Raw genomic sequence first — 24115 nt, forward strand, 5'->3', positions numbered from 1 at the left:
AGAACTAAACCTTCAGAAAACTAACCCTAACAGATGTATAACTTCTGTCAGCTTATACACCTGAAACAAGGTCTCTTGAAGTCAGAGAAGTTCATGTGCCAGGAAAATAAAAGAGTACTTGCTAAGTAGCAGAGCAGTACAGGTTACCAAAATGATTGCCCCTTCATATCTCGTTCTGTGGGTATTAGGCATCTATAACTTAGTTTATTACAGCTTTATACACCAAAACTAGGTGACTCCACCTACGCTACTAGTTAGAATCAATTTTGATGATTCTTTACATTATCAAATTATGTGATTTGTATACAAGATTAATCGATTTTCTCACTGAAGGTTCCTCTTATATTTAATTTGATGGAACAGCCATTCTGGGAACTATCCAACGTATGCTTTCTTAGATAAGCTGACAATCTTTGGAAAATCCATCATGAAGCATCTTTCTTCAGATGCAGATTTTCTTTTTTTTTAGCCAGTGTATCTTACTCATGTTTTTCCAAGTTTTGTTCAAGATAGCCTTAATATATTCTTGTTTATGCATTCATTCTTACTTCAGGGTTCCCAGATTTCTCAGGATCCCTGGAAAAGTTCAAGTTATCTATCAATGGTAAAATAATATTTATATATGAATATGTGCATAGTTATTTACTTAAAACACTTTTCTAACTACTTGCTCTTAACATTTTTACATTTATCTAATTATAGTAGTGTTTTAGTAATTACTTGTTTACCTRTATTTATTTTTCTTCTCCTCAGACTACGACAGTTCTCTATTCTGCTCTGCCATCCAATAACAAGAGCAGCTAAAGTTGACACTGATCATCACATCCATCACCAGTTTTTATTCATGAATAGTAGAGCCAGCAGAGCTCATAACCTATTCAGCTTTGTCAGTACCTATCAAAAGAACTGCCACTGTTACAACTAGAAATTTCCAGAATTGTATGTACCCCACTGCATTTCTCTTCCAGTAGATACTGGGATGACTAAAGTCCATCTCAAATTGAGAGCCCACAGAACAAAAGGAAGAGAGGAAACAATCACAAGATGCAGCACAGGAAATTCCAATCACATGAAAAGAAAAACATTTTCATAATGAATGTGGTTTATCACTAGAACATGTTGCCCAGGAAGTTTCGACAATAACCCAAGCAATCTGATCCAGCTTCAAAGGTAGCCCGGCCTTCAGCATGAGGTTGGACCAGGAGCTTTCAAGAACTCCTTTCCAACATAAATGATTCTATACGGCTATATAGTGCATCCYGCTGCCCTAAGGGTAACACAGATCACCTACATTATTCCCAACAGAAGTTTGCCTGATATGTGACCAAAGATCTTAATTTTTTGAAAACTTAATAGATTTTACAATCTCTTCCTGTACTACTTTARCTTCACTGTAATAGTGCACCCATTTTCAGCTTGCAATCTTTTTTGTGTAGAATTTCAGTAACAACTGCTCCCTGTATGGAATTTGTGCTATTAGTTAGTTCCCAAGTGAAGTCCCTTACATTTGCCCTTACTGTTGTATTAAATCTTTCTCTCTTTTTTTTTAATTTGAAGAGATCATTAAACCCTGTTATTCAACTCACTACCTCAAGTCTACCTAGCTTCAGTCATCTTTGTATGTTATAGTTATGCCCTTAATTATAATATTTGAGTTACTAACATATTAACTGCATCGATTTATTTTTCACACAACTTTTAAAAACAGCTTTGTTTTTTTAAGAATACATATTTCCCTGTAAAAATGGTCATGATTAAGATCACTACTTGCCTGTTACTTGCATCTGTAATCTTCCATTATGGTTGTCACTTGTATCAGATCTTGGTGAGGCTGTGGCCATGTCAGAAGTTGTAGCTCTAGCCTATAAAAAATACACATGTAGCTTACTAAAAAGTACTTATTTCTGCATGTTAGTTACAAGTACTAAATAAAATGCTCAGCTAAGGAGCAAGTTTCTAAACATTATTTAGTATGGCAGAACACACAACTTCGTAACATCAGTTAAAAGAATAATTACTTTGAAAATTTGTCACACCTTACCTTTGAGGATGCCAAGGCACTTGAGTAAATGTTAATTTACATAGTTTAGAACAACTGTATAAGGTAAGAAAAATTACACTTGYGAAAAAATCATTATTCCTATCTCCATAAGGAATGCTTTTGGTCCTGACTTCAGGGGTGCCARTAGCTTCAAATGAACAAAATGTCCGAAATGCTTAGATGCCTGAAAATCAGATTACCACAGAAGTATGCMATTAAGCACCATAGTAAGTGATTCAGAACAAGAAGATTTGAATTCTGTTCCTAGATTTGCAGTCAGTGTTCAATACCACTGTTGCTTATTCACTAATCACGTTTTTTCATCTCTTGAGAGAGCAAGTGCTTACAAGGACCACCCCTATCTTACATTCATTCAATGTCTCTAAGATGCTGTGGCTCTCAGCTATGGGAACCAACCACACTTGAAGCACATGCAGACAATATCACTCCCCCTCACCACCTGAAACAAAGCTAGAAATAAAACATATTCTCTGTTTTTACAAAACAGCTATCTTTTACCAAAAAAAGAATAATACATTTAAAATACAYTTCCCACAGTCTGGACATATGTCCATGTATTTATTTTTGCGAACTTCAACCAGTATCAATAATAATGTAGAAGACATTACAGGAGCAACACATACAATCAATCCCATGGAAAATAAATGCAATTTTTTCACAAGAAATCAAGCTCTGCAATCTAGTTATAACCATATATGAAAAAATTAATTTAGGCATATTTTATCACTGATAAAATCATTGTTTTTACTGGGTTTTTTTCCTACTTTTCAACCTACTTAGGCCACAAACACTAGCTTTTTTTTTTCTAGTCCTCAAACACACAGAGCAAGAAAACAAACAAGAAAACACCACTTTCAAAGTCCCTCAGGTAGACAGTCCATTGCTTCATCTTCTCAGACTTCTGCTGACTTGTCTTCAAGACATACCACCTGCCCTAACCCGAGTTTCTGGCTCTGYCTGCTCCTAAACTGCTGAATGGATTTGGAATACATGTGGCTTGCCAACGTCCAGATAACAGCAAAGCGAGTGAACTGCACAGAGCTTTCCATYTTTCCCCACGAGCGAGAAATGATCACAATGGCAAGAAGATCCCAACACAGCAAGGAGATGAAACGAAGTTAGGCGTGTGATTAGGAGAGGACTGCACGTTTCTGGGACAGTTACTGAATGCATTCCACGTGAGTGGCACCAYGGTGTTCTGCTTCTGCCCCCGTGAAAGCGAATCCTACATTCCTGCTGATACGGTACATCTAGGTAGTTTTACAGAGCAATGACTGTAGTTCCTAATTTGTATTTGCTTAGGAGACTGTAAATAAAATAAGCCATTAGCAGGCATGCAAAAAATAGCATTAAGTTTTTCTTTTTTAATTAAACGTGTATTTCTACATCAACAATAACAGGAAGAAAGTGTTATATTACACTTTTATTTAAAATGACTTTACTGAACAGAGTAAATCAGTTGAATYGATTGCTTCTGAAACTTTGAAACACAAGGTGATTACAAGTTGTAGGACTCCCCATCTTTGTTTTATTGATTAGAAATTAAGGGGAGAGAGAGGGACATTAGATTTTCTTTGACTGAGTCGAATGGAGAAAATTAATCAATCATTTTTCTAGTGACCTCTTCTSCACGTGTATGTCAAAAATTAAAAAAGCTTAATTGCCTGATGCTTGGGTCACACTCTCATATCTGAACGAGTCTTTCCAGGCAAACAAAGTCTTCAGCAAGAAAAGTTAGCACTAAGTTACACTGTACAAGATGAAGGAGCTTATCTGGAGATTTGGACACCTAYTACTCTCTGAAGGCTGTTCTAGAAATACAGAAGGTGGCAAATGCTGCTACACAAATAAAGAGGAGAAGCATAATCTGAAGCTTATTCACAGTCCCTCAGTCTTTGATAGGAAAATTACTGCCACGAAGCAGCTATAGATAYTTAAAAAATAGTATCTATTAAACAAAATGTTTCCAGTAGTCATAAAAATAGTATTAGTGACATTGTATAAATTCAAGGAAAGAATAGGACAAAAAAGTTCTACTGAAGAATGAAAACAATTAAAGATTAGAAAAAATATTTAGTATAGTAACAATAAAGACAAAGTGGATCTTATCACTGTCTATWAATTTAWAATCAGGAGGATGGAGAAAAGAAAAGGCTTATAAATAAAACAATAATGTTGATATAAATGTTCGCAAAAAACTTCAGGCTTCTGGAGAGGCCAAGGGCGCAACAGAATGAGCAAGCACCTTATGAAACTTAGCAAGGACAGCAAAGAACTCACACAAAAGAGGGACAGACAGACTTGCACCAGGATAGGATTACACCAACACTTTTCCACTTCCTCAGCAATATGTTTTTTCACAAGCTGAGAAAGATAATAATTCTACAACTGGAAATTCTTAAAAAAAAAAAAAAAGTTTCAAGGACTAGCAGCCTATCATCTTTATGAGCCCAAAGTAACAACTAAGCAAGTTGTCTGATTTTGGTGAAGAATGGGAGGAGTTGGCAACCACAGGAAGTAATTAAAATGATGATACTCATCTGGAAGATTGAGAAGTTCTCCACAACCAGAGACAATGTCAAAAGCAAAATACTAGTATTTGCTTGTTCTAATTYGCAAGAAAATCAACATGAGGAAGAAAATTAGTTAGTGAAGAAACACTAAAAGATCCGGTAGTTCAATTTCCAGTTGTGCAAGCTCCAACCTCTAATGGAGAAGAAACATTATGTCTTATGGGCACCATTTACYGCTTCCTTGCATCATGCACATAATTTTTTGTTTCCTCAGCCCTAAATCTCTTTTTCTTGTTATTGAAAATAARTGACCTACCTATTAAACATGTTGAATAAGGGTTAATGACTTTGATGTTATCKCCTAAATAATCGTAGAAAGAGGATTACACACAGAAATGAAAGATTTACTATCCATGTAGTTATATTCTTCCTCAAAATCAGAAAATTAATTCTAACAAAAGCTACAGTTACAACATTCCTGAACAGAGTTTCCTACAGCTCTTSACTCAACTATCTAGGCTGAACTTCGTTGGTCAAAAGGGATGTGGAACTTTACATTTCAGAACTGTCTCAGTAACCCCATAGAAATTCCTCCACATTAAAAAAAAATTTAAAATACAGTCTCAAGTGCCATGTGAAGTTCATAGTTATTACAGCACTTCTTTCTAAACCATCCTTATCATACATCACCAGTACCCCAACTAAGAGAGTACARTCTAACTACTACACAGCAAGGCATGAACAGTCCAGGAGGCTCCTGCAAGGCATTGATGATAACTGCTTGTCACAAATGGTGGAGGAGCCTAYGAGGAAGGGTGTCCTGCTGGACCTTGTCCTTACCAACAGAGAGGGACTGGTTAGAGATGTGAAGGTTGGGACCAGCCTTGGCTGCAGTGACCAYGAGATGGTGGAGTTCAGGATCCGGCGGGAAAGAATTAAGGCAACAAGCAGGATTGCAACCCTGGACYTCAGGAGAGCGGACTTTGGGCTCTTCAGAGACCTAMTTGGWGGAATCTCATGAGTCAAGGCCCTAGAAGGAAGGAGGGTCCAGGAGAGCTGGCTACTATTTAAACATCACTTCCTCCAAGCTCAAGAGCAGTGCATCCCTATGAGTAAGAAGTGCAGAAAAAGGGGCAGGAGACCTGCATGGGTGAGCAAGGAGCTCCTGGCCAAATTCAGACAGAAGAAGAAAATACACCGAATGTGGAAGAGGGGACAGGCTACTTGGGAGAATTACAGGAATGCAGTCAGAGTATGTAGAGATGCGGCGAGGAAGGCTAAGGCCCAGCTGGAATTGAGTCTGKCAAGGGATGTCAAGGACAACAGGAAGGGCTTCTTCAAATACATCAGCAGCARGAGSASRACYAGGGAAWATGTGGGCCMRCTACYGAATGGGGYGGGGGCCCTGGTGACAAGGGATACAGAGAAGGCAGAATTACTGAATGCCTTCTTGGCTTCAGTCTTCACTGCTAAGGGCAGCCCYCAGGAATCCTGCAGCCTGGATGTGAGGGAGAGTGTCCAGAGAAGGGAAGACTTTCCTTTGGTTRAGGAGGAAAGGATTAGAGACCTTCTGGGCAGGCTAGACATCSACAAATCCATGGGCCCAGGTGGGATGCACCCACAGGTACTGAGGGAGCTGGCGGATGTTGTTGCCAGGCCACTCTCCTTCATCCTTGAAAGCTCCTGGAGAACTGGAGAGGTGCCTGAGGACTGGAAGAAAGCCAATGTCACTCCAGTCTTCCAGAAGGGCAAGAAGGAGGACCCAGGCAACTATAGGCCTGTCAGCTTCACCTCCATCCCTGGAAAGAGGATGGAACAGCTCATTCTAGAGGTCATCTCCAGACACATGGAGGAAAAGAAGGTGATCAGGAGWAGCCAGCATGGATTTATCAAGGGGAAATCCTGMTTAACCAACCYGATAGCCTTCTATGATGGAATGACTGGCTGGGCAGATGAGGGCAGAGCAGTGGACGTKGTGTCCCTTGACTTCAGCAAGGCTGTTGACACTGTCTCCCATAACAGTCTCCTAGAGAAGCTCTGAAAGTGTGGGTTAGACAAGTGGACAGGGAGGTGGATTGAGAACTGGCTGAAAGGCAGAGCTCAGAGGGTCGTCACCAGTGGCGTGGAGTCCAGYTGGAGGCCTGTGGCTAGTGGCRTCCCCCAGGGCTCAGTACTGGGTCCCATCCTGTTCAACTTCTTCATCARTGACCTGGATGAGGGGACAGAGTGCCTCCTCAGCAAGTTTGCTGAGGATACYAAGSTGGAGGAGTGGCTGACAYACCTGAGGGCTGTGCTGCCWTTCAGAGAGACCTGGACAGGCTGGAGAGCTGGGCAGAGAGGAACCTCMTGAGGTTCAACAAGGGCAAGTGCAGGGTCCTGCACCTAGGGAAAAATAACCCCAGGCACCAGTACAAGCTAGGGGCTGACCTTCTGGAGAGCAGCTCTGCAGAGAAGGACCTGGGAGTGCTGGTGGATGACAGACTGACCATGAGGCAGCAATGTGCCCTTGTGGCCAAGAAGGCCTATGGTCTCCTGGGGTGCATTAGGAAGAGTGTTGCYAGCAGGTCGAGGGAGGTGATCCTGCCCCTCTACTCCACCCTGGGGAGGCCTCATCTYGAGTCCTGTGTCCAGTTCTGGGCTCCCCAGGACAAGAGAGACATGGAGCTACTGGAGAGAGCCCAGTACAGGGCTACAAAGATGATCAGAGGGCTGGAGCACCTGCCCTATGAGGAACAGCTGCGAGAGCTGGGCCTGTTTAGCTTGGGGAAGAGAAGACTGAGGGGGGATCTGATCAATGTGTATAAGTACCTGAAGGGAGGGTGTCAAGGGGACGGGGACAAACTCTTTTCAGTTGTCCCATGTGACAGGACAAGAGGCAATGGGCWGAAATTGAAGCACAGGAAGTTCTGCCTGAGTGTGAGGGGGAATTTCTTCCCTGTGAGAGTGACAGAGCCCTGGCACAGGTTGCCCAGAGAGGTGGTGGAGTCTCCTTCTCTGGAGATGTTCAAGGCCTGCCTGGATGCAACCCTGTCTAACATGCTCTAGGTGACCCTGCTGAGCAGGGAGGTTGGACTCGATAATCGCCAGAGGTCCCTTCCAACCTTACTGATTCTATGATTCTATAAACTACTATAACAGATATGATAAAATTAGTATTACTTCAGTTTCAAATACCTTGGGTACAGGTCAATTAGGACAAAAATAAGTCCTTAGTTAAATAGCATAACAGGTGACATAGTATTCAATGAAAGGGGGAAAAAAATCATAATTTAGGTGAATAAACAGTTTCAAAAAAGAATCTAGTTAAAAACAGTAATGATATTATTAAATTTAGACTTCTGTGAAGCATTTCTTTAAATCCCAAACCACTACTAAAATGACAGAAATTTGGACAACTACTCTAGCAGGAATTCCAAGTATTTATTTTTTCAGACTTTAGTAAATGATTAATTTAAGCAGATACATTTTGAATGGCATCACCTATTTGCTAATGAATGTACTTGTCTGGGACTTTGTACTGCACTGTACTGATACAGAAGACGGTATTTCTTGTAAAGTTGACAGCTAGAAGTATCACTGATATAGTAAATACATATTTAGAAATTCATTGGYGCTTTACATCCATAATTGAAGAAAATATTTTTCATAAAGGACTAAGCAATTTAGATATAGGAAACTATGTCAACCAACAGAAAAATCCTTTTATTATTAATAAAAATACAATAGCACAGGAATGAATCTAGGAGAAAAAAAAAGGTTAAAAAGTTGCATTTAGTTTAAGATAACTATTATTTGATTATTTGTGATACCATCTCACAATAGATGGTCCTGTCACGTGACACRGTTAAAATACAGGAACAGCAATAAATCAGCAGAAACAAAGATATGTTACATGAATTTTCAAATTAACTTTAAACCAAAAGATTCGCAAATGGGAAAAATATCAAGGAACTATCCAAGAAGCTCCARCTCAGGAGGATGAAATTAAAATTTGTTGCACTTGTAGTAACATGCRTATTTTGAATGTTACATTCATGCAAACTTCAAGGATGCCTTGCTGAGATGATGCAATTAATACAAGCTCTCTTGTTATACTGACAGAAATATGACAAGTTCTGATCACAAAACCAGTAGTAGGACTGCACACAAACACTCTCTACTTATACAAGGTCAGACCTCTGTAACAAATACCAACAAGGACATAGCCAGGAACTCAGAAAACATCCAAAAGCTGAGTGAATGAACAAGATAGATCTAYATTTATAGAAGTTTTCCATATGTCAGTTTGGAATATGCCAGTTTTCCGTTTTAATTTCAGACAGATCAGATACTTTTATGAAACTGTAATAAGAGCACTTCAGGAAGTGACTGCCGTTTCAGCTGATATCAGACAAAAGAGAAAATAAATATAATTTTAATTTAAAATGAGTTAAATTGAATCAGAGTGTATTTGCGCTCACTGATGGTGCTTTAATGAACACAKATTTCTTTTCTTGCTGATCTGACACTTCTGTTGTAGAGAAAATATAAAACATGACTGATGGCAAAAAGCAAAAGCAAGCAAGAGTACAGATTATACCACAAATGACCACTGGCAAATCAAGAGTCTTCTTATATTCCCAAAATCTGAGTAAGAAAACTTGAGGTCTAGTTGTATAATGCATTCAACAAGGACAAAGGGAGTAGATAAGCAAAGTACCTAAATATTAGTAATCTCTCTCCAGTGTCTTCCTTTCAATTGACTATAGAGAAAAGTCACCATAATGCCATCAATATTTATTATTTTTCCTGTATCTCACCATATCCTCCAAATAAGCACGTAAATGCAGAAAAATCTTTTCTCAGTGATTTTTTTAAAGGAAGTTTGTGTATTCAATACTTCCCCTCAATCAAAAAAGGACAGAAGTAAGGGGGGGGCGGGAATAAGTGATGTGAAACCCTAAGAACTATGAATATTGTTCTGCGGGAGCCACAGGAAAACAACAACATTTCCATTAGTCACTTTTGCTTGTTACAAAACATAAACATGAACAAAAAAGGTTATATTATTTTGATTAGAAATTCTAGACATAAGAGATCCTTAAAATAGAAAAGAACAGAAATGTGGTTGCTTAGGATCATTAGCAAGCTATCTAATGACATGATCATACCTTTATCAATATTATTTAGCGATGGAATACATAGAGCTACCACAATACCGTTACAATTCTATTAGATGCAAAACTAAGCAATATTTAAACTACCACAGTCTTGACAATACTGATTTCCATGCTACACTTGAATTATTCYCTTTGTGTTCTCCTTCCTCCACAAATACAGATTCCTGTTCCCAAGATGGGACAACACTGTTAGGAAACCTTCTTGTTCCTTCAGTGGATAAAGAAGGGCTGAAGCTAAGAAGGCAGATGATTTCCTACTCTCTCTGACCCAGTGGGACAATCATCCCCTTACTGAAAAATGCTACAACACAGCTGCTCTGTCATCCTGTACCACAGGCTCCAAAGTCTCTCAAAAATCTCTCCCCCAGTCCTCACATTCCAGAAGTTTAGATCAGTTATTGTAGATGAGATCAGTAAATGAAGATTGACACTTAGAGCGTTGTAAAATCAATAATCTCTTGTGCCAAACCTTTAATAGTATTGAAGTAATTGCCGTTTTCACARTATCAAAAATGCCAGCATGTAAAAGCGTGAAATATTATACCTACTAGAGGTAGTAAGTGGTGGTAAACCCAGAAATAAAAGAATTTGAGATTTCAGTACAGTAGCTTTTAGGACAGCACAATGCCTAAAACAGCAAACAAAAGCAGTTATTCAATAATCCAAATTAGAAGAGTCAGATTAGAAAAACACTGAAATTGTTAACAGACCAAATGGAAACCACCTTTCCATGTCTGCTCTTCTCAAAAMCAGTTTACCTTCAAAGGTTTAAAAAGTAAATCATGACTCTTCTACAATGAAACCAAATCGTCTAATCTCGGAAGAAAGTTCTTGGTCTAAAAATAAGAACAAAAATACAAAAAGAACAAAGAACTGAACTCATTTCAAATACCAGCAGATTCTTAACTGATTCCCCTTCCTCACACTGGACTTCCAGTAAGATCCAACATTTCTATTCAGTGCACTTCTGATCTGAAGGTCTATTTCACTATTTATCATCAATGTGGTGATAACTGTTAGTACCAGAAGGACCATTACTAAGTGGATACTGTCCACATGAAGACTTGTGACATGTACATATAATCTGATCATGTATCTCTATCGAAAGAGATGATATTTTTTTCTGATTTTGTGAATAACAAATTGAACACACTTCTAATTAACTGAATTAAATAAATAAATAAGCAAGTTTGATACCTTCCAGAGAGAAGCAGTATCTCTGTATTTTTTAAAAAAATTTAGAATGTCTCCTTCTGACATTGGGAAAATTTCATCTTGGAAACTCATTCCATACAACAGAAAATAAAATAGGATTTTCTTCTTAAAACTGAACCAAAGACTTCTATATTATCTAGATTTGTCACTTATTTCCACAACAAATTTAATAACTATCACTCTTCATCTATCTACCACAAGACTGATATCTTTAACTCCATCATCAACAGCAAAAATTTACTTCACAATACATAAGATGACAGAGAATCCACAGACGAACATATCTACCTCCATAAAGCGAGCACAGATTTTGCCAGTCCCAGCGTGGAGCTAGACCCTAGACATCAATTCATTCACACAAAAAAAATACATCCAATCCCTAAGTAACCTTAAGAGATCCTTCATTCAAAAGGCACTCTTTACAAAGACAGGTCACGTCTCTGAACAAGCTACAGCTGTTGAAGAACTACTTTCATACATTTATTAATAATAAAGAAAATCTCAGTTATCTTATGCCCCTGAATATCAAATTCCACCCACTCTCAAACTTCTGATAAAAGTTATGAAGCATTAAGAGGAAGATCTAATCTTGAAGTAGATCTTTCTGGATCCATCYCTCTTAACTTTCCTAATATCATGAGAAAAATTCAAGTGGTCCTTCCTGTACTGAAGGGAGAGATGGCATCCCTGAGAAATAAAAGCAGAACTGTTAAAGTATCTCTACAAACATAGTAGATATCTTAACAAAAACATCAAATTGCTGAATCCAAAACATGCCACTGCTAATGATATATTCAGCATGCCAAATGCTTAATGTACCTAGACAGATTAAAAAAAAAAGACAACCCAGCAGAATATCTTACAAACCAGTCATTACCTCTGACTCTCAKGCCTTATGTTCACTGGAGCCCACACGATGCTTTCAAAAGCTAACCTTGTGACTTAAAATATTGTTCAGGCTGGAACCTATTCAACTAGATATCAGAAATCACGCATTCAACAGATAGTTCTAAGGCATATGATAAATTTCCCTTCCCTTTGTTAGCCTCTTCATGCTACACAAGCCAAAAATTGCCTATCTTTTTCCCCCACCACCATATCACTTTCCCCCCCACACATATAGAGGTTGTGAAGTCTCCTTCTCTGGAGATCTTCAAGGCCCGCATGGATGCAACCCCAGCTAACATGCTCTAGGTGACCCTGCTGAGCGGGGAGGTTGGACTAGATGATCTCCAGAGGCCCCTTCCAACCTTACTGATTCTATGATTCTATGATATCATGATTTTTACTCCACAGATAGATACCTAAGAGAGAAGTAAGTTACTATCTGGTACATATATCTAAATAAATTCAAAGCTACTCTTCTTTAACACTAAGCTTTGAAATCTGACACTTTTGTTTCAGATCTGGAGAAGAATACATATGCCTAAAGATTTGTTGGCCTTTATTAAACTGAGCAGGATAGATGCTAAAGGGCTATTTCTAGAACTCCTCTCTTGCCTCCAMTAACTATCGAAAAACTTCTAAGGCTTGACACTCCTTAAATAGACAACTTTGGTCATCAACAACTAAAATTACAACAGCACTTACACCCAGACAAATACAGAACTTTAAAATCAAAGCCCTATTTCCTTAAGCTCCACAAACAGGCTTGCTACTGTAAGAACTAATGGAAAGACTATATTTACAACAAGGGAGAGCCTTCATATGCCTTAAAATGGTCATATTAAAATCACTAAACTTTCTGCTCTATGGTGATAATAAAATCCATTTGATGTTGTTCACTTTAGGAAAATTTGATCTGTGCTCTTCCAACTAAGACATAGGTTCTTTTAAGATCTGTTCCAGGCCAACTCAAAATGTCAGCAGCTCCATTCTCCTTCCTGGCCAAGCTCATGGTAATTAAGAATGTATTGTGAAGCAAAGTCAGTAGTTTGCTTTAGGTGTGATGGACTAGGGATACAGCTAAGAGGTCAAGGCATTAGGTTGTATTAACTAATAATTTATTGGTACGTGTGAGGAAAAAAAGAAATCCTCTCCTGTAAACAGAGGCTTCCAGTGAAAAGCACTAGGCATGGATATCTTGCACATTTAATCAAAATACTTACTGGTTAATTTTGATTCAAAAGCTTTCAGTAGGATAACAGGATATAAAACACACACACTGTTTTACATTCCTAGTTTTTAAGTATAACTAATTAAATACTGCAAAATGTTGTTTTGACAAACTGCACACATCTAGAAAACTTCCTTCATATACACACTCATCACTCCTAAGGAACCAAACTGAACACAATACAAACACGAAAAATAGGAAAATATTTTTAGCTATACAAACGTTTTAATTACCTCACTCCCATTATGCATTCTTCTGGCTAGCAAGTAGTGTTTAAAAAGGTTATATTTAGTTGTAAATCAACTTATTTTAATCAGTTATGCAGCCATAACTAACTTTGCCTTGAAATTACTGTAAGTTGAAAATGTGAAAAAGATTATGAGCTTTTTTATTAGAATAAATATAGAGATGTCACATAGAAAGCCTTGGTATTTTTAAATTTACTGGATTTAAGGCAAATAGAGCAAGAACTACAGACTAATTTGGCATCATTAAACAGCAGGGCTTATTTCATCTCACTTACACTATACACTGAATGAAATAGTCTAGTAGGAGAAAAACAGTAATCAGCCCTGTGATCTGCAACTCTCATAAGGCATACACAAGGAAGACAAAGTCCAAGTTACACAAACAACTTTAACCTTTGTTTCCTAACCTGAGTGCACCTAYACTGAAAGGACTGCATTTTTTCAATTTAACTTAACCAATCTGTTTATATGACATTAAATGTTAGCTCAAGTTCCTTGTCTTTTCATGTTTTGCTTTTGCCCTGATACAAGTTGTCATATTAATTCCCAAACATATAATTTTTTTCCCTCTGCATCAATTCAACCACTTCTTGGTTTTCAATCCCTTTATTTTTCCCCCTTACTTTCACCTTTACGATTTTTAACATTCAGTGCTATGTATATTTTTGTATTTGATTTTCACATCTAAATTATTTGGAATTTTTCTGGGAAATATTTTAATTATCCAGCACAGAAGCACAAGTGAAGTCATATGTAACAAGTTTAAAAATATATTTAAAATTGGAACACTACATGTCTTCCATCATTTTTCTAGATGTATTTAAAATGATGTATCGTGAAGAAGAAAGTAGCTGCAACAGTACCAGTCATAACTTTATGACAGCATGCTCAAAGAAGGAAAGACTATTAACTTTAAGAACCCATGCGAGAACAAAGAAAGATACAGTCCTAAGCCCCCAAAAATGTAAAATGTGAATGTAAAAAAAGGTAAAAAATAGCATAACTTATTCTCTATAAAGCTTTTTTTCATTTCAAATGTAAGAACTTTGACTAATCAATTTTGTAACATTTAGTGAGTAGTCTTAAATAGTGTCCTTTACCATGAAGTATCATTTTTAAAAGTACTAAAATAGTAACTTAAATCAGTGTTTAATAGGTTAGAAAACTAAAAACTGAAAACAATTTACGTATTTCACTGATTGGTTAAAATAATATTGCTAAGAGTATAGGTTTTACTCCTCATCACACTAAGGAAACACATCACAGTACTTCTAGGATAGGACTGTTATGAGAAGACCATCATTTATTGAACAATATTATTATACTATTGCATCTACTACTGGTTTTAAACTTCAGTCAAACAAATACTGATGAAATACAGGCCTCTACCTTAATGGGAAAAGAAAGAAAAATCTCTCACACATTAACAATAATTCCAGAATATCATTTATTAAAATGAAAAATAAGCTATTTTCAACTATTTAACAAAATAACTATTCTGTTATAGCTGCATACCAGGATGAGAACAATCCTAAAGATTCCTTTTCTAGTTACTAATAGTTTCCCTAATTCCTTAGGTATTGGAAGTGCTGAAGTCACTGGTGAGTTTAAAAAATATGTCAAAAAAAAAAAAAAAGCAAGTAAGACTTTACTACCTAAGAAGTAAATACAATAAATGCAGCAGTATTCAGACTTACAAATAATAATTACATAAACAAATAGATATGGAAGATAGGAAAAAGTTATAAGCACTGTTTCAAAACATTTATGTTTGTAGGATTATTCACGCTAATATTGAATGCTGTAAACTTTTTTTTGAAAGTGGTGCAATGAGAACGTGCTGTTAGCACCAAACATTCACCCCACGAAACACATTCACTATATAAAGTCCCAAATGCCTTGCCGCTTCCTGTTAAACTCAAGAGCACTATTAAAACTATCTTCAGCAGACAATATCCCTTAGTCATTCATTTAAGAGCAGCTTATGGGCATTCTCGAAACAGGGAATTACTTGAGATTCAGAGGACTGAAAAAGGATCCAAGAATGCTAAGTAGCAAATCCGACTTCTACAAAACCAAGGAGGATAAAGCTGTGAGAAAGTTCTCAAAGTTCTCTCTCTCCCTCCCTCCCTCTCTTTATTCTTTTTATTATTATTATTAAATCACCAATAGGCTTTTCGGACTGAATCCTCAGAACAGGCAAAATAGTAAGAGACAGAATAGTATTTCATATACATGCACCAATCCTATGGCCCAAACTGACAGGGATACACCACTAGCTTCCTTAGAACCTGTTTTGACATTAGTAGAATTTCAAGTTCAGCAGTCTCCTTTTGAAAGTCAGTAAGGCTTTGTTGGCAAGACTAGATCTAACTGCTAGTTCTTCCTGACAGCTAACAGCTCCTCCAGAGATACTTCAACATTCCTGACAAGCTGCAAATATTTTGTTAGCAAGTTCAAAGTTGCAAACACTATAACAGACCTACCCAGATTTGAACTGGAAGGCAAACTGCCACTTCTCTTCATACAATATCTTTCTTAAGTCAACCTATATTCATTTTTTCCCCATCAAGCAAAGAAACCTTGGTCCATTCATATTGGAAATGGGCATGGAGAGCAAGCTACATGTAACAAATGTTCTAAATATTCTTTTTTAAGCATACTCATTGACTACTGCTTCAGAAAATTGAAAATTACTGCTGTAAAATTTTTCTATGAATTAACTACACCACACTGCCAGCCTCATATTAGGATCTAACAAAAAACACTGTAAAATTACAAAGGTTTACAAAATATATTTTTTCAGACTATGTTATGCAAGGGGTCTAAACAAATCACGACTATGACTCCACTGCCACATGTCCACCTCTTCTGTTTTGCTTTATGGATAGATGAGCAGCTCTTCAGTGAAGACCTTTTTAACCTGGTTTCCGAGGAAAACATCACATGTATGATTCATACTGTCCAACTGTCTATCTCTTCCCACTCCCTTCTCCATCATTTTAAATGAATTCTTTCATTAGATTCAGTTAAATTTAACTGAGAGGTAATGTCTGCTGATACATTAAGTTCCCGCAAGCTTCATAAAAATCAACAGCAATATAGAGGAGAAAAACCCAAATCCTGCCCTGCTGAGCAAAGGGCTGCAGCATGAGCTCAAAACCATCCATTCTGCTTGGCTCAAAGGCCAAACTTACCTCAAGAGCAATCTAGTATACTAGAACACATCTCTAGAATATGGGCAGTTTTTAGTATACTTACACCACAAACAAACTCTGACTGCAGTCACACACAGGTGCTTCCCTGTTAAAACTTTGGCTAATGTAAATTACTGCAGTAAGAAAAACAGGTAGATATATGCTTCATAGCAGGCAAGCAGCCTGAGCACGTATCCAGAAAGCTTACAAAACCCACACTCAGAGGAGTTCATGCCAGTCTGATGACCACCTTATTTGTCATGACAGCCATTACTAATTAAGAACATGTCTGCTTGTATCATAGCAAAACTAACAACTCAAAATATTCCAGCAAAACATAAAATAAAGATGTTAGATGTTAAGCACAAAAGAGGAAAGTGGGCACAAAGAAGCTACAAGTATCTACCCAATGTTAAAGGTTAAAGTAGTAGAAAGGATTTTTCCACATTTCTTGGCAGTAAGAAGTTTCCTGTGATCTACCTCTCCTCAGTGACATTATCTGAGCAAATAGTTCCAAGAGGTATATAGTAGTAGTCATTGTGAGTTCTCACTCTCTTTTCTCCTACTAGTTGCTTTTTAAAATGTATTATGCAAGTCTCCTTCCAGCTCTGCCTCAGCAGTGTGTGCTTGTAACATTAACACGTCTGTCCCAATTCCCTGCGCAGACCACTAATCTTGCCTATTACTGTCTAAGGGCAATCACTCAGCACACAACTAATTTGCTCTTACTTGGATATCTCTTATCAGTCTCAGTGTGCTATTTCCTATATCAGACTAGCCTTGCAGCACCACAGAAAGTCAAAAACAGACYGAACCTGTACGAACTTTTCAAACAGGCCTTAAGTCTTTAAAGTATTGGAGAATTCAACTCAGTCCTCAGTGAGATGCTCAGGTGATAAATAATTCTCACTTCCAAAAACAAGAACTGCCTACTTCTGCTAACTATTTTAAAAGACAAATTCAGATTATAATTATCTGGTTCCAAAATTTAACAAGTTTATAAGCAATGTTATCACACAAAAGGTGAGAAATGAAAATGAGTAACATAAGTCTTACCAGAAGGATCTAAAGACCATGAGCTTGAATCCTCAAGGCTCAGTGCTTGACCACATCAATGTATTTCACATTGTTTCATTCAAAGCTACAAAGCAATCAGTGGACCACAAGTACTTAAATTTTGTAGGACAGAAGCGTTTGAAATATCAGTCACTTTCATTTCAACAGAACAGATGGCATTCCTGAGACATRTAAGGATACATTGTCACAAGGATCAGTATCTTGTCTGGTGCAAGGCAAAAATTGTGAAAGTAAAGGCAGTAACAGTTAATTCTTGGGATGAATAGTTGAAATCTTGCCTTGAAATCAGGAGATTGAATGAACTTTGCTGTGAAGTTTTAGCAATTTCCTATTGAAGAAAGTAGATTTTCAGAATGATTCCCCCTTTTTTGTTGATTTCAGAGGCATTTTTGAGGGGGAAGGAGCGAAGGGGAAGAGAAAAGCATCTCCAATATCCTTTATCCACACATCCAAATTTGTATGACATGGTCAACACACTCTTCCTGCTGCAAATTATGTTTACCCCAGAAAGATAGATAATTATAATATGAAATGTAAATTTGACTAGTTGAGTCAAGTTCTTGAAAATATCCCTTACTACGGACATTAATACAAGAAAATGCATAAATACATCAATCAAGAAAATACAAAATCTGCCTTTGGATTCAAAGGCTATAAAATATTGCCTTCAGCTACTCTGCAGCAGAAGAAAATCTGCAAAAAGTTTACAATACAGTTATGTAAACTTTTCATATGTACTTCAACCTGCAGTAAGGAGTTCCACACCTCACAAGCTGTGTGAAGAACCACTTCCTTTTCTTTTTGTTTTGAAACTAATGTTTAACAGTTTCACTTAATGTGTCCTTGTTTCTGTTGCTGTTTTTCTTTTAATTGGAAAAGACCCTCAATCAGGTCAATCGGTGTTCTTTTTTTTTTTTTTTTTTNTGCCACATAAAATTTTAGGAGCTCTCCACTAATTTTTCCATACTCACTGAAATTCTTCTTATCCTCTGAGTTACATCAGGAAGACAAAATATGACTTTTATTTTAAACTAAATCTTTCTGCTACTATAATAAGACAGTGGTCATCTTTTGAAGAAATAACAGTGTAAGAATTAAGTTGGGAGCAGTGAGAAAGAGGGATTTGAGAAGAATGAAGGAAAAAAATATAATTTGAAGTTATAAAAAAGCAACTTCCATACGTCTATCCTTGGGGGGAAGAGAAGTTTGGCAATCCTATCATTTTTCATCTTTTTAATTTTCCTGTTGCATTTTGTTTTGCTTTATGACTGTTAGGTTTATGCATAGATACTTTAATGTCATTATGCATACTTCAAAAAGCAAGAGCTAATTTCAGTATACCAGTTAGCAAAAATGAAATCAGTTTTCCAAATGAATCTATTTCAGTCTGCTTAGCAGTTTTAGTTCATGCTTACAAAAATAAAGAAAATTTATCCTTTACTGAATTTCACAGGAACTAGCAGAACACTGTTTCAAAACTGGACACGTGTTCCTTCAGTTCTGATGCCTAAATATATTGTGCAATTTTACAAATTATGAAAACTCTTTCCTGTTTACTTGTCCCTGCTTTAAAATTACAGCCCACTTGATTTGATTTATACTGAAAAAAATCACTAGTTACACGAAAACACACATATAATCTGAAATTCTCTCATATTTTTCACCCAAGTATACTAAGGGAGAGATAGAAGGTTTCACTTGTTTAATTTACAGGATTCTTCTGATAATCTGCTGCTATATTTAAATATTAATAGCACAAAAGTATAGTATAAATCCCAGTAACTAGAAATATGTACAGAATATGCTCAGTACATTTTCCTCTGTATTCACAGAAGTACAAATAAGAGCTCTCTCCTGCCTACTTCAGGTTGTAAGGTAAAGATGTTTGAATGTGTAAAGAGTTTGTTTTCCTTATTTATTTTAGAAGGGTGACTTCTTCTCTACATTTTTTCAGCTATTTTTTTCCCCATCCTCACAATGATTTTCAACAAGATAACACTAAAATCTGAGCAGAAAAAGTAGATGGGTTAATTCTGTACCTTTAAAAAGAACTTGAGAAAATCAGTTACAAATGTTTAAAGTTTTCTATGCCACTTATATCGAGAGAGAAATAAAAAAGGACACACACTGCTCTACAGATCTTTATATTCAGAATCATTCTCAAGTGATTTGAGTCAATGAAAAATTCCTTGCTCCTAGACAGATGCTGATTTCACTACAAAAGACTAACAGCTATATTAGTTACACAAATTCCTCTAAGTTAATATCCTTAACACTGAGGATGCCTATCAGGTTTTGAACTGGTTACAATTAAATATACTCAGACCCTAGCCGCTTGAACTAGAACATTAATATTCAAGTAACAAGAAAAATGTGATTAACAAAAATTTTTCAAAAGTCCAAATAGATAATCTGTTTTGCTAAAACCATGCTTCTCTCAGATTTTTATTGAAGACTAAGTCAAAAGTCCTGATAAAGCAAAACTACCATCTAAGTAAAATTCATTCATCCTTCAAAGGCAATAGAATTTATAAATTGAATCTCACATTCTCTTTAAATAGTGCTTTTATGGCAATATTGAATTACTAAACCATACATTAGATGACAGTCTCACAGAATCCTCAAGATGGACCAAGGAAGGAAGGAAGAAAACAGTTTGTTTGCCACATATATGCTTCTACAGAACCACACCAGCATACCACAGCGCAAACCTATGATCATTAATGATTTCATACTATAAGTCTAATAGCAACCTAAAATATAAGGATGAAGGTATGCTGAATATTCTGTCACAAATGCTAAAAAGGGAAGTGGACAGTGGTGGAAATCAGTGTTCTCCTAATTAAATAATTCTGACATATTGAAACTATTCCAACAGTTGATACTTTCCCTAGAATTGTTAGAGTTCCTCCATAAAGCAACATCAGGTTTGCAAAACAGAGCTAAATTCAAGTATGCTTCTAGTCAATCTGTTATGTCCTCAAACACAGCAAAAACGTACCCTAAAAGATGGTAATTAGAACTTGTCACTGAAAGAAAAGAATAAAAAACAAAAGAACTCCCTCTAAAAAGCTACTAGAGCAGATTTCAGCAAAAACACATCATGTCACTGAACTAGGAAAAAAAGAAGGGGCATCACTTGTAGATTTGTGCTTTCCTACAAGCCTTTGTCTAGCTGCAATGGAATACCTCTTCCGGATCACTCTAACTCCTTTCTGCTGAGGAGAAAAAGGAGATTTCTCCCTCCAACCATATCCATTTCCTTCAAGAGAGTGAAAGTCAGATCTCTGATAACTTTTGATGGTCCTTAAACATGATCATTGTATGTCATTACAGTAAAACATCAGCAGAATATAATAAATCTGAACAAACACCTACAGGAAAAAAAAAGAAAAAAAAAGAAAGTGGCCTCACTGACATTAAAACTTCTACAAAATAAACTTTTATAGGCAGATCTGGCCATAACCAACTGCTATTACCCAAGTTTGTATATAGCCCAAAGCAAGAGAACAACTCCACCAGCCACAGCTAAACTCAAAGATGAGCCTGGCAGTTCTGGCTTACAAATTTCATAAAGACAGCAAAAACAAAAGGATCCTGATTATGATGCTGTCATAGAAACAGGGGGAAAAAAATCCCACGGTTTTGAAACTTTCATCCTGGAAAACACATTGGAGCAGCTCAACCACTAACTTATATATAGCTTTGTATCAATTGCATACGAATCTTTTTTTTTAATTTGAGGTAAACATTACCCTGAAGAAGCAGATGAGAGGAGTACTAACCTAGCTTAAAAGAGAATGTAGTATTTACCAGCAACTTCACCCCTCCTCTTCACCCCTTTTGAATAAGTATTTTTAACTAAGTTAAAAGTAACCTCCACTAATCACTTAAGGAGGGCTTGGAAGAGACATCTTCTAATGTTTGCACTTGTCTATCCCTCCATCCATTCCCCCTTCAAGCCTTCTTGCTTCATTATCTATGAATTCTATTCAAGTCACTTAAATTCTAAAATGAACTTCTGTTCTAGCAAAAGAGCCAACCATAATGGTCTGGCCTAAGTGCATAAACAGAAACCATTTTTAATTAATAAATATGGCTTAGCTCATGAATTTTGATTACAATACCTCTGTTTTAAATGCAGTATTTTATTGGCATAGGAATTTGGGAGAAGAATAAAGAAACTGAATACAATACCATCTTCTGATCATAGATCTTGGTTTTTGGACACAGAATAGAAGAAGGGAAAGAAGAATCTCTTTCCCACAACACATTCTTTTTAAGAGTAAAACCAGAAAAGTGACTGGGTACAAATTCCAGCTTACAATATTTGTATGGAAAAATGAGAATAGTAATAACAAAAAAGAAAAAGCAACAGAATTGGCAAGCATTGCTCCATCTTTTCAGAGCTTCCAGAGAATCAGAAAAGGAGGCTGGCTCTGAGCTATGTGAATCCTCCCAAAATTTAAGAAGCACTTGAAGACAGGTGGTTATTTTAACTTTATTGTCAATCCTATAACAAAATACACAAAGTTCGTTTACARTATTTTGTTTGCTGATGTTTAGCAACAAATGCAAATTAATTTCACCAACAAAAATAGTTTATATTCTTTTGGTAACAAGATGTCCCACGCTAAATATTCACTCTTGAATATTTAAAACTGCCTGTATTATTTCAAGTATAGTTATGTATTTAAGGGAATAATTCTATAGTATCATCAGAAAAAGACTACAGATAGTAAGATATACTATCTAGTAGCATTTACAGGATCAGACATCTAAATGAAAACTTAAAATACAGCCCAAAGAAGAGACAAAAGGCTTTTAAAACCACAGATTAGTTTACAACCAACATTAGTTCAAAATATTTCCAGTTGTCCTATTTTAAAGCATCTCTGCCAAGTTCCCAGATAAACTGTGCTTTTACAAGCTGTGAAATCCTTCTTAAAAGAATGAAAAATCGTAACATTTTTTTCTGTGAAAATTTCTTAAATCTTTATTATTAAAATCAAGGAGAAATAATAGTTTAGTTTATACATCTATTAACAAGGACTCAGATAAGACAGCATATAAAATTAAAAAAAGCTGAAGTGACGTGACAAGTTACCACAGATCATCACTGATCAGTTTGTTCCTATATAACAAAAGAATTAAAGCAAAACATTAATTTTAAGTGGAGATTGTTATTATGAGATTTTTATATATATATATATATATATATATATATATATATATATATAAAAATGTGAAGGGCAGCCATATTTAACTCAACTGCCTGCATCCAATGATAGTATCATCTAGCAAGCCAGTGTTACCAAACTTGCATAATCTGGGGTTTTTTAATACGAAACATCCTGATGACTTTCTATGAGACACAGGAACCATAAGAAAATATGGCTAAAATGCTAAAATATCCCTTTTCAGAGTTTAATCCAAACACTGAAAGGCTCCATTAAAATGATTAGATAGTTTTGAGTCCTTTTCTCTCTTTGGCATACAGCTTAAACATTTATAGACCTGGAAGCAGAGTGAGATCACCATAGTTTAACTTGGAAGAGAACTAATATTGTTGCAAAAATAAGACATGTACAGAAAAACTAGGCAAATGCACATTCACACTAAGTTGCAGCATCGTGTCACAACATAAACAAAGATAAATAACACGTATAGGTGTTTCAAGGTCTCAAATTCTCAAGTCTCCTCCGCAAAACTTGCACTAAGAGGAGCAGACGGACTCGCAGACGCCTCTAACTCAGCAGTACGGGCGCTGACTTGGCGCCCACCCCGCACGCCCCCCTGCCCACGCCACATACTGCGGGGGACGGGGTTGCAGCCGCTCGCCGGAGCGGGGGACTGCTCCCCGCCTCGCCCCTCGCCCGTTTCACCGCGGGCAGGCGAAGCCAGAGGTGAAGAGAGAAAGCCGTACCCCCGGCTCTGCCTCCCGCCACCCCCGGCGGACAAGCGGGCCAGGGCCGCCGCCGCGCCGGCCTCGCTGCCTCCCGAGCGCTAACGCCTCTCGCGATCCACTCGGCCTTGACACGGGTCAGCACTCGGCCCTCGGCCACCCCCGCCCGAAAGGCCGCGGACAGGAATAAACAAGGTTACTCGCCCGACACCGGACACCCGCGACACTCCGGCCCTCCCCCCCGCCCCGCACCGCCACAAGCCCACGGAAGTCGCGACCCCCCCACGCCTCCCTTCGCCATTTTAGCCCCCACGCCCATTCCCCTCCTCCCCGCCTGGTCCCCGTCCAGCGCCCCCGCCCGCGCCCCGCTTCCGCGGCCGCGCCGCCAGCAAGAGGGAGGGAAACGGCCGCCGCTTTCCTCCTCGGGCCAGACCGCAGGGCGCAGCGGCTGCGGCACCGCCTGTTTTGTTTCCTCACCGTGGCTCGCAGCCTCCTCCGCCTCCGCCTCCTTTCTTCTCCTCCTCCTCGCTGCCGCCGCGGCTCCTCACCCCTCCGCGCCGCGCTCCGCCGCCGCCGCCGCGCAGGATGATGCCATCTCACCGCGGCATCGGCGGCTCGCGCGC

At 37.7% G+C, this 24115-nt stretch overlaps 1 protein-coding gene across 3 annotated transcripts in view; it reads right to left on the bottom strand.

Moving 5' to 3' along the window:
• Positions 1 to 24109, bottom strand: part of WWP1 (WW domain containing E3 ubiquitin protein ligase 1) — a 58790-nt gene extending 34681 nt beyond the window's left edge. For all 3 annotated transcript variants that reach the window (XM_085308937.1, XM_085308860.1, XM_085308780.1), the window contains exons 1-2: positions 23970 to 24109; positions 1772 to 1862 (exon numbers count right to left, since the gene is read on the bottom strand). In XM_085308937.1, coding sequence (XP_085165063.1) covers positions 1772 to 1841 — 70 coding nt within the window. In that variant the 5' untranslated portion in view covers positions 1842 to 1862; positions 23970 to 24109. The remainder of the gene's footprint in view (positions 1 to 1771; positions 1863 to 23969) is intronic.
• Between the last annotated feature and the right edge of the window lie 6 nt (positions 24110 to 24115).

This window comes from Rhea americana, unplaced genomic scaffold (genome assembly GCF_003343005.1).
Source record: "Rhea americana isolate MKP2758 unplaced genomic scaffold, rheAme1 scaffold_0, whole genome shotgun sequence".
Taxonomy (NCBI): domain Eukaryota; kingdom Metazoa; phylum Chordata; class Aves; order Rheiformes; family Rheidae; genus Rhea; species Rhea americana.